Genomic DNA, 15,604 nt, shown 5'->3' on the forward strand with positions numbered 1-15,604 from the left:
TTTTTATCATCTTAGCCTTTCTTTGAAAATCTCCACAGCCTGTGTATTGTTTTGCAGGCTAGGGTTCAAACATCTAAGCCTGGCTTTCATGGTCTCCACAAAAACTATCTGTACCTATTTCCTCAAAAATTACTCTCTACTCCAGTCAAGCTGGTCTTCCACTGACTCCTTTCTCCTGCAGTATGCCACATTTCTTTCTTTCTTTTTTTTTTTTTTTTATGATAGTCACAGAGAGAGAGAGAGAGGCGGAGACACAGGCAGAGGGAGAAGCAGGCTCCATGCACCGGGAGCCCGACATGGGATTCGATCCCGGGTCTCCAGGATCGCGCCCTGGGCCAAAGGCAGGCGCCAAACCGCTGCGCCACCCAGGGATCCTAGTATGCCACATTTCTATCTGTGGGTCTTTGTTTATGCTCTTGCTCTTGAGTGGAAAGAGATCTCCCTGTCTCCTTTGCTGATGAAATCCTAACACTTAGGATAGTGGTTCCCAAACTTTACTGCCCATTAGAATCACTTGGAGATCTTTAAAAAGATACAAGTGTGTGGCTTCTCTCCTTAGAGCTTTTGATTTGTAATGGGGTGTGACCTGAGCATCAGCATATTTAAAGGCTTCCCAGGGGATTCTGATGTGTATTAAAGTTTGGGAACTATTGGTATAAATGGAAAATTCTTTTAACTTCAATATTTTATTCTCTCACGCTTGTCTTTTTCTTACAAATAAGAACTGACATTCCCGGCTTTACCAAAGCTGGACTCCACACCTAATCCGTACACTCATATGTATTCAGACTGTGTCTCTGTCTTATCTGTGATCACCTTGTATCAGAATTATCTGTTTGCTTTTCTGTCTCCCTACTAGACTGCAGTTCACAGAGTACTGTGTCATTCATCCTATATCTTCAACATCTAACACAGGTTGTGACTTGTAGAAGATGTTCAATATAGGCTTGTTGACCTAAATAGAACTCAGCTCCCTGGTGCAAAGTATAGAAGCAAATATTTTATGGGAGAAAAAGAAGCCATACTTTCAACTTTCTAAGTCTACCTTTCTCTATCTCTAGTAAAAACAAACAAACAAAAAAACCAAACCAAAACAGAGGAAGGGAGTCAGAGACTAGGCTTTAGTACGTTCATAAACAGAAATCTCCACCAAAGACTTATCTAGTGACTATCTCTGGTAATTAGAGGAAAGCATGTATAAGAAGCAAGTTGATTGATGACAAAACCAGAGAACCAGCCACAAAGGAACAAACAAATAAGGAGGATGATATGGATGGCATGTAATGTTTCAAGCACAGGGCTTAGTACACAATGGATATTCAACAGGTCAAAGTTAATGTTACTATTTCCAGTCCTTGTGTCAGAAGAAACCACATGGTCCTATTTCCATGGATCTTCAGTCATGACTTGGAATTTATATTTCAAGCTGCAAGATGCAAAGCAGTCATCGGCAGTTACGAATGGCAGTACTCCGTGCAGTCATATGGAAGTTTCCTTTCCCAGGCTGTTACTATATAGTACCTCTTAGATGTCATTTTGTATGTTTGGAAATGCAGAAATATCATCATCCTGGGAAGCATTAATATGAAATCTGAATTATGTAGACTACTCTATTCTATTCTTTATCCATAGGCATCATCACGTAAGTAGATTTCAGTTCAGTGCCAGTCTGTTAGTAGTCAACAGAACATGATTCATTAAAGTTGTTATTGAGAATGTTTGTACTTCACACTCACATTTTGTATTCATCAATAGTTCACTCTTTCTACAGTTAAGACTAAGCATGTCAGTATACTATTCAAAATACGGCATTTGACTTAAATAGCCTTCTAGTCAAAAAGCTGTAGGAGTCTGATCAAGTTTCTGGGGTATGCTTTAATTTTATTTTTAGTATGAATGTTATTCCATATACATTAAATTTCTAAATTTCTCCAAATTTTCTCAGTGGGGGAGGTTGGTAATATTCTTGAAATAAGATAGATAATTATTGAGAACTTTAACTGATTGGGAGCTAGAGTAGTGGAAGCCCTGGTACCCTCCTGGTTTTCATTTTAGAGAAAGGAAAGTTCTGGATGCATTATATTCTACAGCTCTATTTGAATCTCTATATACTTCGTGGTGACCAAGTATATATTACTCATAAACATGGTGGTGGCAAACTAATCCAAGTTCAGTACACTTTCTCAAAAAGTTCTCAAGGTAAACTATGCTAATAGGAAGTGGTCATTCAGGTGATGCAAAATGAAAACGAGGCATCAATCTTTAGGATTAATTCTATCTTTTCCAAAAACTATTCTAATTTATTTTCTGCGGTTTTCCTAAATGATGGTGAAAATTTGTGTGTTTGTACCAAGGAGGTAGCCTTGGCAAGCGGTGAACTGTTGGCTAACATTTTATGTGTCCTCTAAAAGTCTTTCTTCCCTTCTTCCAGGGAACCTCATGGTGGTTTTGTTTTTGTTTTTGTTTTTGTTTTTTTCTGGACATATGGCCTCCTGCCTGGCCTGTTTCCCATGCTATGTACTAAGTACTACTGGCCAATGGCCAGATAGGTCTACTATCAGGAAATGTTCATGAAGGGATGAACCATATCCTTCCTTATTACTTCTTCCTGCTGGTTAAAAAGTGGATGGGTTTTCAAAAGCCATCTTGAACAATGAAGTGACCTTGGGAATGAAAAACATATGAACCAGAGGGAAATGACAGGAAGAGCCTGGTACTATCTGATCATCCTGGATCACCTTCCTCTGGACTGTCCTCAGGACAGCCAGAAATTTCAGTTCTTACTTAAGCCACTGTACTTTGGGGTTTCATTCACTTCCATTTGAACCTAACCCTATTGCACTAATAACTATGGAAATCCAGTCTTGGATTTAAAGTAATTGTGGTCTGGATATTTCAAACTCTATAGTCTATGTATGGGTAATAATTGTTGACCATACTGTATTAGGTCATTGATATTAATACAATAAATAGTTTCCAGAGCTCCTTCCATTCAGATGAGATAAACATCCAGGTCCTGATTCTTACTCTCCATATAACTGAGGTTCTTGATTCAAGAGTCTGTGAGACCTTCTTTTTCTGTCCTAAGAACCACAGTTAGAGAAATTTTGATGTTAGGCTAGGCCTTCTCTCCATTGTTGGGTGAAGAAGCTGCTGCATTCAATGACTTTCATTTGAATCTGATATATAGATTTTGTGACAATAGTACCTATGTGGCATGTGACTCTTTTATCCCTCCTGCCTCTATCAAACTCCAGACTGGACACAATGCTATGTGGATTCAATGCTTTATGGTTGGGTGAGAAAAAGTTAGAACAAGGCCTATGTATTACATCGATGTGAAATGGTGATTGTACTTGGCTATGTGATTCTCCTCTATTTGGTGCAACACAGCTTTGTCCCACTTCTTAGCTTTCAGGCAGGCTATCTCTCAAAAGCTGGGTTATGGGCAGCCCTGGTGGCGCAGCGGTTTAGTGCTGCCTGCAGCCCAGGGCATGATCCTGGAGACCTGGGATCAAGTCCCACGTCGGGCTCCCTGCATGGTGCCTGCTACTCCCTCTGCCTGTGTCTCTGCCTCTCTCTAGCTGTGTCTCTATGAATAAATAAATAAAATCTTTAAAAAAAAAAAAGCTGGGTTATATGACAAAATAACTTCTCCTCTCTGGCACTGCTTCTCGTGCTATTTATTGTCTGAAGGCAGGTTGATTCTGTCCTTTCTTCTTCCCCCTATAATGATGTTAGTGATGTTAGTGCCTGATACTTGAATAAAAGTTTCAAGAGTTCCTCTTAACTAGAGGTAAAACTTTTCTTGAGTTTTTGTTACAATGCAAATTTGTGACCTGAAAAAAATACCTGTTTAATCTACTGCCCCACCAATGTGAATTAGTTTACCAGATTAGCTAGCTAAAGTCTAGGAGAGAACAAGGAATAAGGAAATGAAATGCCTTGGGAAAGTGGATAAACTGTTATATGGTCTGATAAGAAAGCCAAAGGGGGTTCCTTATTGAGCACCTGTTATCCTCCTGCATTATATATTAGCTGCTGGCCTAGCCCAGTTTGGGGAAGAATGGAAAAAGGAGGACAAGATAAAGATCCCTTAGAAGCAATTTCTTAGATGCGTCAGGGAGTACCAACACAACTACCTAGAACTACCCAAAAGAAAGCTAGATTCAGGGCTAGACGAGGCCCTTCGTCATGCTCTCCCCTGATGGTAGGAGCAGAAGGATTTCTTTAAAAGAGACTAAGAAGGGACACTTCAGTGGCTAGTGGTTGAGCGTCTGGCTCAACCCTTTGGCTCAGGGTGTGATCCTGGACCCCCGGGATCGAGTCCTACACCAGGATCCCCACAGGGAGCCTGCTTCTCCTCTGCCTATGTCTATGCCTCTCTCTCTGTGTCTTGCATTAATAAATAAATAAAATCTTAAAAAAAAACAACAAAAAATAAAAGAGACTAAGAAGACACCCAGCCAACAGGAGGAGAGTAAAGAGATTTCATATCGCTCTGGGGCACTGAGATATTTGCCCATTGGGCTATTGGACAGATTGTTCTTCACAATTCTTTAAAATTTGAAGGAAATAACGTGTATCCTTTGCTTCACTAGAGTTTACCATGAACCTTGACTTCTTGGATATCATTCAATTCTGCTTGGATTCTTCCTCCAACTCCTCAAAAGACATTTTCTTGTGTTTATAGGAATTTCTGGGTCCTCTGCCTCCGCTTAGATGATTATTTTTGCTGCTACCACTGGCTGGTGTTTTTAATATGAAACAGTATTATTTGAATTCCCACTGATCATTTAATCCTATTAGATAATTAATATGATACATAGGGTGAACCTATTACAGTTAAATAGCAAGAAAGAACAATTAGAAATATGGGGACTGTGATCATTTGTGTTAACATTTCCATTAGGCTAGCCTAGTCATTTTCTTGTTGCTTATTAACATGGAAGTCTAACATTTATTAGGGTGATTTTAAAGAAAAAAATCCAGTTGTATTATTTTACTTAATTCACGAATCTTGAAATTCAATATAGAGCACGCTTCGTTAACAATATCTTGTCTTGTAATTAACTCATAACATTTTGATTAACCAATATGATTATCCTTAACCATAGAAATGCAGACATTCAGGTTCACAAATTTTCTGATTATTCTTCTTTGTCAAAGACATTAGCTGGTACTTGGTTAGAAGGATAACATATTTAGATTTGCTCAATTGCCATGAGAGAAAATATTCTATGGTTATATAATATTGTGAGGCTATGTGACAACACTCAGTTTAGATGAAATGAAGAATATTGGTTTATCAGGGTGCTAAAAATATATTCTCAGTCATTCTTCTGCAATAAAGAGAAATAACTACTTGATCTGTTGTGTCTTATTCAGTCTTGAAATGGAAGAAGCTTTTAGAAGGTTGGTTGTGGCAATTTTATTGATTGGTTAATCCAGGGATAGTCCCAACTCCGTTCTCTCTGCTACCTCATACAATAAATAGAATCAACATACTGACTTCCCCAGTATACTACGCAGCTAGGATTGGTTTTATGATCTGGTTTTCATGTCAGATGGAGTCTATGGGGTGGATTCTGAAGGAGCTTTAACTCTATCTTTATATTTTATGCCTTGAAGGTAAAAGGAATGCTTAGAGTGGCAGAAAGCAATCTAAAACCAGAGGCAACAGATATTAGGACAAAAAGCCAGAGCTTTTGATGACATCATTGAGCTACTAGCCTTCTTTCATGTTTACCTTCCTCCAGATTTTTAATTGTGTAAGATGATTAAATGACTATTACATATGTATAATGGCTAATCAATTTTGTTGTTGTTGTTATACTTATAGGCAATAGCAGTTTATCATACAGTTCTCTCCTAGTGTGAGGAGATAAATCTACACTATGTGCAGACCAACTCAGCCCTCTGTCAGAAACATGGTCAAAATTTACTTCATGAGAGAAATCTAAACCAGCACACTCCATCAGAACGTTGTATGCGATGGAAATGCTCATAGAGACAACACTGGGTATGTGGCCACTGAGTACTTGAAATGTGGCTAGTCCAATGGAGGAACTGAATTCTAAATTTACCTAGTTTTATTTTTATTTATTTATTTATTTTACCTAGTTTTAATTAATTTAAATTGAACCTGAAATAGCCACCCATGGCTAGCCATCATGTTGAACAATGCAAATCTAAGAAACTGCAAGCCTATTAAAGCATAGTTAGATTACTGTAGATCTTTCAAAAAAAAAAATCAGCCTCTTTCTATATGTTACTTTATAGGCCCAAGAACCCCTCATTATGGTAAAATGATGATTCAGCAGGGCTTTACATAGTGTCATGTTTGAAGGATGTTAAACATATTTAACTTGCATATTAGCTAACTACACAGAACTGATACCAATTTAAACATTTTACATTGACAACTATAATAAAGGATGTCTTTTTGGAATAATAATCTTTTTCAGACTGCATTCATTCAGCTGTTTGGTAAGATTTTTGTATCCTCAATTACAAATGAAAAGAATAATAATGGTGTGCCAGTCTTATTAAGCTGTGGGGGTACAATAACTCTCTGAGATAAACTATAAATTAGAGTGTACAGAAGACTTCTGGGTACGTGAGAAAACCAGGCACAGAGTGTACCAACACGGCCCTAAAAGTGGTGAGATGCTTATAGCTGGCAGTTAGAGGTAAAAGAGCAGTGGATACTCACCATACCAGAAACCAGATATCTGGAGGACTATCATGCCCTAGGATGTGATATTGGCTATTAACTACTAGACCCAAATGCGATGGGTAGAGATTATTCTATCATGCCTTGGTATCCTGTGTAACTCATCATCCTTACATGCACAGCTATTCTTAGAGCCTGGGCAAAAACTAATTCAGCAATCATCCACGGTGGCCCAGAACAGTTAAAGTTATCACCTCTTCCATCACCTGACAAGGATCACAGTCACAGACAACTACTCCATCACCAGCTCCCTCCTGCCTGCTGAAAACAGGTCAGCAGAAGGTCAGTGAGTCTTTTTGTGTGTTTTGGTTAGCTAGGCCAATTAAGCTAGGCCAATGCATAATTTTAAGAAAGAGTTGACAAATCAAACTTATTTCAGAGACAGGACTACCTATAATCAGGGTTCTCACAGAAATGATGAAGAAAGTGAGTTTTGAAGTTCAGGCAAAGACATGTGCACCTAAATCTATTTGGTTCTCTGTGTAAAACACATTTTATTAAAAAATATTCAATTTAAGAAAGCTACCATCCCACATTCCTAACCAGAGGTAGTTGTGTAAATGCTTCTTGAGACAATTACAGAAACTTGATGGACTCAAAGTTGATTGCTTTTTATTTACACTCAGTATTATTCTCATTTCATAGTGACAATTACTCATTTCTCATCAGTTTGCAGTGTGTTCCTTTGAAAACATCTATGTTTTCTTTATAGGTCCGGTTTTGAACTATCTATTTTATGGTAGCTTCCAATATCTGAGAAGATAAAGGCAACCGTGCTTGAGAAGTTAAGACCCAGTACTAGAGATGCCTGGGTGGCTCAGTTGGTTAAGCATCTGAGTCTTGGTTTCAGCTCAGATCATAATCTTAGGGTCATGAGATTGAGCCCCTCCTTGGGCTCTGTGCTCAGTATGGAGTCGGCCTGAGATTCTCTTCTCCTTTTGCCCATCTTGCCCTCTCTCTCTCTCAACTAAATAGATAGATGGATGGATGGATGGATGGATGGATGGATAGATAGATAGATAGATAGATAGATAGATAGATAGATAGATAAAATCTTTTTTAAAACAAGAAGTTAAGGCCCAGTCCTCATAGACGCTAGGCATGACACACGATCTATAGGAACACACTGTGTCTGAAAGAAGGTCATATTCAGAATGTATCACCCATAAAGATGTACCAAGACATGAATGTTTACCTATGATGTGGCTCTGAAATGTGGAATCAGCAATTGTATCTTCATCCTCTTGCAGGTTTTCACTTGCTTCTTTTATCTGCAGCAAAAAGAAAATACTTTCTTATTTATTATATTAAATAGATTCTCCACAATCCTCAGAATGATGGTTCACTCTGTAACAAATGTGGGTATGCGTGAGTGAGCATGTGCATACATATACGTAGATAGGTAAATATAGATATATAGATTGAGGTTTTCTTCATTCCACTTTCCCCTACTCTATTACTTGGCTTTATCATAAGTTTTAATTACAAGAGCAAGAGCATATTTTTAGAAATATAACCCCAGATCTCAAAATGAAGATTTACAGGATACATAATTCTTCATAAGATTTTAAAGATATAGCTTTGGCTTTTAATACTTAATAAAGTCAGTAACAGAGCTGTTAGGAAAAATTAAAGTCAAAGGAGATATAATTCCTCCAGAGACAGTGACTTCTACCACAAGTTACTTTAATAAGGAGAGAGAAATATACTTAGATCTCCTGACCCTTTCCTGGAATGTAACTCTCTAAGAAAATGATTCTTTTTTGTTCTTGCCATGATGAAACATAAGGTGACTATGATGTATGCTTATGAAACTAGAGCAGTGACACATTTTTATTGAGTTTTTAGGTCAAAAACATTCCCCTTATATTTCAGTTGAACTATCCAGATGCTGAATGGGGTAGCATTCAGTGGAACTCTAGAGAGACCTGAATAAGTCACAGTATTTTACAAATGAGAATTCTGAGATCCAGCAAGTTTCCTTAAACATATTGTAAGTGGAAATGCTGCGATTAAGACTTATGTCTCTTCCTTTTCAATCTAGGGGCAGCAGTAGCAACAATATTACCAGTATGAACCCTAATTCAAAAGCAACCTCTGAAATACTATGGAGTAATACGTGCTGTTTAAGCTCTTCAGGCCTGTGATCTCAAAATCCTGAGAACATCGGTAGGTGGTATTGTTAGCCTCCTCCTCCTGAAGACAGACAAGTAATTGCCAAAGTAGTGGAGCCGGAATTCTCAATTTAGCAAAATCGATTCCAGATTTGTGTTCATTTGGGGGAACTTTGTTTTTCTCAAATTTCCATTTGACTATGCCAGTAGACTTGGCCTCAATTTCAAGATAGCTTGTGGTCCTTGGTAGAATGACCCTAAAAAGCTCTTTTAAAATACATCCTCATCGGTCACCTGGGCAGCCAATGATAATGATGTGAACTGTGCACTGAATGCAATGGGGTTCTGCTTAGGCACATACATTAGAGGCTGTCAGTGGATTTGCTCAAGGGCTTGAGCTGAATGCCAAGAAACTCTTATTTCATACTCTCAATATAGAAAGTCATACGGTTGCACACTGACCTTGAGCTAGATTTAGCTTTTGACTTTTTACCTAATTTTCATATTTAATGGAATAAGACCAATTATTTATATTTTATAACTGTGGTTCCAATATCAGAATGTAATTGGTGCTTATTCTGTACGTGCTGATAGCCAGAAGGTGGCAGACTCAAGAGATTATGCAGATGGCTACCTGAACCTCTCATAAGGAGAGATCAAGGATTGAATATCCAGAGGCCATGTCCATCACTTTTCTCCCCCATCAGCCCTCTGCTCTGCAGACACTTCACTCTTTGTTAGCACATCCAGGGGAAAAGAGTTAGGGAATGGGGTGAGGGGTGTGGGGAGAAGACTTTGTCAACAGTCTGGACACTTCACTAGTAGACATTTATGGAGAGCAGAGAAGAAAAGCACCGTGAGCATCAGCGAGGCTAACATGTTACTTATTTGCCTTCCAAGATTTGCCTAGCTCAGTGATCTGTTTGTGACAAGGCTATCAAAAGACCCATTGACAAAGGGATCCCCTAACACTTGAATTTCCATTAACAACCCAATGTGAACCTTCCATCCTCATTAATAGAGAAATCAAGGAAATCTCATGATATTTTCAGCTCATACCAACTCTTAGGAAAACATGTTTAATGTTCTCCCTCACTGGTAACGTGAAATAAGATTTCCTTCAGGCATTTCTCAGTTGATCTATTTTAAACTTGAAGGGACGCCCTGCTAACCTGCTGGAATGTGGGGTAATCATCCTATCAGCCTGTGAGATTCTAAACTAAAGAATCCAATAATGAGAATAAGATTCTCATCTTAAAGATAAAGGAAAAAAGGCTCATTCAGGGTTAGTGATCTCTTCAAGGTCACAAAGGATTTCAGTTTTAGAGTGGGCACTCCTGGTCCCTATTCATTGCAGTAATTAAATTTTTCAGCGTGCACCATATTGTTACCATCATCCTTTCCAGACCTTCCCAAGAACTGCTATTTTTGTTAGCGTCTGGCAGTTAGATATGTAGGCAGTATTCCATGTATACATAAACTATATATATATATATATACACATACACACACACACATATATATATATATATTCTTTTTAAAGATTTTATTTATACATGAGATTTTATTTATACATGAGAGACACACAGGCAGAGGGAGAAGCAGGCTCCCTGCAAGGAGTCTGATGTGGGACTCAATCCCAGGACCCTAGGATCACAGACTGATGCTCAACCACTGAGCCACCCAGGCGTCCCCATATATTTTTATTTAAGAACAGCAAAAAATTTCATAGACTCTGTGTGTGTGTGTGTGTGTGTGTGTGTGTTTAACAACCTTGCTTCCCATCTCTTCTGGTTCCCTAACCCATCTGTGGAACTTAACTATTATCTTTCTCCAAGTATCATATTTAGGAAAGAAAAAAAAAAGCCATCCTATAGTCCTACCTGCTAGCTCCTTGTCAGAACTTTTCTAGGGCTTTATGTGCTTATCAGCAAGTGCTAAATATGGCCTCTGGGGACTTATCAAAGGAATTTATCAGGGAAAATGCCCCTAGTTCTTTCAGCTTTCCTGAGCTGATGACCCATGAGGAGCAGATGACCCATGAAAGGAAAACCTGAAGAAGATGGGTGAAAAATCAGCAAAGGAATGGAAAATGGGGGAGTGTCTTAGAATGGCATAATTGTTGGCTCTAATTATCTATACAAATAGATGTCAATGCAAAATGGTCATGTAAAAAATCCATTTGTGTATGGAAATGAGGAATATAATTTATTTTGGCAGTAGATTCCCCTTGCTAATTACATTTTTCATAGGCTGAACTTAAAATTAATTTTCACTCTTGATCACGCCATGGCTGGATGTTGGTGAGAGGTTGTGGGACTTTTCCTAGGGGTAAGGGGCTGCCAACCCAAGATTAAGAATTTGCCAAATATAGGGACAATTGGGATGATCTTCATGTAATGAAGCACTACAAAGATGGGAATGTTCAAAAACCAAGAAATTTGGCTCAGAAAAGAATGGTGGTTAGAGATGTAGAATTTTCTCAGCCATTGTTTGTTCTACCAGGAACAGATAAAAATTAATGTCAGTAATATCCTATTTGCTGAGAAGTAGCAGGTAACTCAGGCAATAACTATGGCTTATTTTTGGTTTAAGTTTGTTGTCAGTATTTTGGGTGCCTTCTAATCATGCATCTCCCACTCTTGTCCATCTTTTGGGCTCTGCAGTTGTAGTGAAGAACTATACCAAATAACAATCTCTAGCAGGAAAACATTAAATGTCACTGTGCCCATTATATTCTACTAACCCCTACCATTAGAAAGGGCAGGGAGGAAGGAGCTTACAAAGGCTCCTGGAGGGAAATAGAGAAAATAATTCAATAATTCATATATATATATATGATAGCAATGAATTATTATATATATATGGTGAATTATATATATATATATGTATTATATTTATGTAATATCAGAGTTTTGGGGACACCCTTCATTTGGAATTCTGCTTATATTTCTTCCCTGACTCACCCTAACATAAATTGCTTCCCAAGAAGACAACATTTTGCTGTCAAAGTTTATTGCAAATGAAAAGAATGTAATGAACCTAAGTGAGACAGAAAGTGATCTTTGGAAGGAAAATTCCAGAAGGCATTACCTTCAGAAAAGTTAGTCATTTAGAAAGATTTGCAGGAGGAGGGAAAAATATGCACATTTCTTATTAGCATCAAAATAGCATTTAGAACAGAACTATTCAATTAAGGATGCTGAAATTATAACATTTTACAGAACTTAATAAGATGATAACAATTTGTGTAATTACTGTACCATTTTATCCTATTTCATCACCACAGTATCATTTTAATGGGATAGTATTTGATGCTTTTTTTACTAGCATATGTGATTTTTTTTTTCAGACTATGGGACACTGGGTGAAAAGATACTTGTAATTTAAATTAAAATACCCATATTGAAATGGCCATCACTTTCCAGTGCACGGTGAAGGTATATAATACTGTTAATTTCGTTAAACAATTTTTATTTTGTCCAGTGATAGTTAAATAGGAGCCTGGAGCTGCCTTCCTTTGAGACTTTTCATTTCACAAAATTATCTGAATCCACAGGAAGGAAGGACTTCTAGCATACTGCAATGGAGCACATTTCTTTCTTGCTTATTTACTTAATACGGATGCAGTCTTTCCTGGGGATGCCTATGCCCCCTCTTATAACGATTTTATATAATTTAAGTAAAAGTACAAAGTAACACGGCCCTTGTCTAAATTACACAAAAATTAGAGCTAAGTGGTCTGTAAATGATGGCCTAAATGGGGACATAAGCCTCTAATTAAGGCTCTGAAAAGAGAAAAAGATTTCATTCAGCGAAGAATTAACGGGACTTTTACGCATATTTTAAAATGTATCTAGCAGTCCTGAAAATGGACATGGATATGCAGTTACTAGCAGACTAAGTGGAAATCCGCTACATACATTGTTGTATGTATGGAAATAATCTTTGTATTATAATCACCACAGATTAAAATAATTAAAATCCCTGAGAACCCTCATAATGAAATATAGTCTTGGTCTGTAAAGGGGAAGAGATAGTGATATAAGATTCTGATCAGTGACTTTACTCAAAAAAACATACGATATGTAATGCATTATGTGCAGCTATTGTTTTTATCCCAAGTGACTACAATGAGAATTCTTTGCAACACAGTTTAAAATAGGCAGATAGCAAATTTGCCTTGAGCCCTAGTAGAAGAAAGTTCCTCAAACTCTGAATTTTAAGAGGTTCATGGGTATTCCCATCAATGTGCTATGGTATTAGTATATATCCTATTTTGCATCTAATTTCCTTCCTGGGTAGGCTGATAACATATAATAAATAGGTTTTCACTGCTAGTCTTATACTAGTCCCAAAGGAGACTATGGCAATGTCCTCTCTGAAATTAGTAATTTTAGTACACTCCACATTGATGATTATGGAGATGAAACAAAAATCACTGCATTTTACATTAAAAAAAAAAAAAAAAAGATTGGCTGGTCAACTATCCACGTTAATATTATTCCTCTGTATGGAAAAGCTTCCCAGCATGACTAATTTTCTCTTGTAGCTAACTAGAAAAAAATTAGCATATCCCAAATGATTATGTATTTGGGGGTGGTTAGGAATCTTTGTACTTCACAGACAATAATAAGAGTGTTTCTTGCAGATATTCTGGAGGAACCAAAGGACACTTATTAGTACACTGTGAAAAAGACTGAAGACTAGAGACGAAAAGCCCAGAAATTACTTTAGCATTGGGAAGTAACAAGAAAGTAAAAATGAAATTATAAAAGCCAAACAGAGGGTCTTTTTGTCTTTTTGGTACTTCTGTACAGCGAAGATATACCCTAAGCTGTCAGAACCATATTAAATGGGGCATAGTTAAATTGAGTGCCTCTGATAAGGGGCTCTGCTAGGCTATCAAAGTTTTAGATCAGTTGGATTGAATTTCTGGCATATTGCACATTTCCACACGTTCATTCTCTCTCTTTCCTTTCAGTGACACTACAAGGGCAGCCTTAGATATGCTTATAATTTGTGATTTTTGTAATGCAGGGGACATTTGTGTTTTCAAAGAAGGGAGGATATACCATGGAAGCCCAGAAAAAAAAAAAGAGGGAAAAAGAAAAAAAAAAAAAGTTTTACAAAGAACATAGTTCACATATGATTTCCAAGAGTTTGATTTAAAAAAAAAAAAAGCTTTATAGCTCTTCAGAGACTAGAGGATTTTGAAAGAAAAAGGTGCATTTGTTGTCACATTAAAGTATGCCTCGGAAATTCTAAGGAACCCTAAACATCAATAAATAATTAAACTAATAATAAATAGCTAACAATGCCAATCATGATTACTCCTAAAATCACCTCTAAACTATTCAAAAAAAAGTAAAATTACTTTATCTTTCAGATTTTCCCAAGAAAATGGTAGCATGTATCATATCTTACAATCTGTCTTATTGCACTACAAAAATAGATACAGTAGTTCTGTAAAAGGGATTTTTTAAGTGCTTCAAAACTTATATAAAGGAATAATGAACATCACCAAATCAATTATGCAAGAACAGAAAGAATTCAATGATACTCAGTGCAATTTAAGGTAATTTTAAAACAAAAATATTATTTGAAACTAGCATGTCCCAGGGAAAAAGAAAAATGCCCTTTCACCCAGCTTTTGAAGGAAATTACACCCTGAGTTCTGGACCTCACGATTAAGAGACTGAATAACTGGGAGTCAAGTTGCAAAGCAGATTTCTCAGTCTTAACACCTGTCTAGGTGAGAAGAACTAGTACACAGAACTTGCAGAAAAAGGGAGTGGTGCTTAACGTGAATCATCCAAGTGGCCATCATTCTTTCCTTTAGCACTTTTAGTTTTCAGAATCATTTCCATTCCTTTTTGTGTTGCTGGGAATGAAGGAAGAGATCCCCAAAACCAATTCCCTGCACCGGAGTATAGTTTGAAGATGACCCCTGACACGGGCAGTGTCCTCTTGCCTGCACTCTGGTTCCACCGTCCAGCGCCGGAGCTAACGCAGCAGCGCTACTGGCGGGGCTGCCCATTTGCAGTCTCGCTGCCACCTGCCCGTGAGAAGCTGTCACCAGCTTCCTCTCCTTTCCCTGGAACTTTCCTTCCCCTCCCCGCCCCCAACATAATCTCTTGCTCCTACATTTCCATCAGCAGAGATAGAAAGAACGCAAGCAGGTTCGCTGGAGAACCGGGACGGGTGGAGCACTTACCAGGGAGCCTTTCGGTATTTCCCCATCCGCTTTGGTTTTGATGTTTTTCTTGTGGTTTCCTTGCGTGCTCGCAGAGCTGCCGGTGAGACAGGAGCCCTGGGAGCTGCCCTTTAACACGCTCCTGCAGGAAACATTATTTGATCCACTTTCTGTCTGTTGAGCTGCTTTCTTATCAACTCTGCAGGTAGAAAGTGATTCCTCTGATAAATTACATTGCTCTTCTTCAATCACTACTTTTCCCAGTCCTTTAATGTTTAAAGTAACCTCTTTGTATCTCTTTGTCTTTAAACCTTTGAGTGATAAATGTTTGTCAGGGGCCTTGATCACATCTTCATCTGACATTCCAGGAGTGTGGCAGTTTAGATTTGACAATGATTTATTTATTTATTTATTTATTTATTTTTAATTAATTAATTAATTAATTAATTTTTTAGCTGCTTGTGAGGTGGGGGAAGGATGGAGCCAAATAAAAGCCACTGAAGAGTGACTGCTAAATACATGTCTGGCTTACTATCAGCGGGAAATGTAATTACCTCT

At 37.8% G+C, this 15,604-nt stretch overlaps 1 protein-coding gene across 10 annotated transcripts in view; it reads right to left on the reverse strand.

Annotated features, from left to right (window-relative positions):
- The window catches only part of NCKAP5 (NCK associated protein 5), a 960,379-nt gene that overhangs the window by 89,262 nt on the left and 855,513 nt on the right, over positions 1-15,604 (reverse strand). For all 10 annotated transcript variants that reach the window (XM_049097384.1, XM_049097386.1, XM_049097387.1 and 7 more), the window contains 2 exons: positions 15,068-15,245; positions 7,932-8,007 (listed from right to left, as the gene is read on the reverse strand). In XM_049097384.1, coding sequence (XP_048953341.1) covers positions 7,932-8,007; positions 15,068-15,245 — 254 coding nt within the window. The remainder of the gene's footprint in view (positions 1-7,931; positions 8,008-15,067; positions 15,246-15,604) is intronic.

Source organism: Canis lupus, chromosome 19, assembly GCF_003254725.2.
Source record: "Canis lupus dingo isolate Sandy chromosome 19, ASM325472v2, whole genome shotgun sequence".
In the NCBI taxonomy this organism is placed as follows: Eukaryota; Metazoa; Chordata; class Mammalia; order Carnivora; family Canidae; genus Canis; species Canis lupus.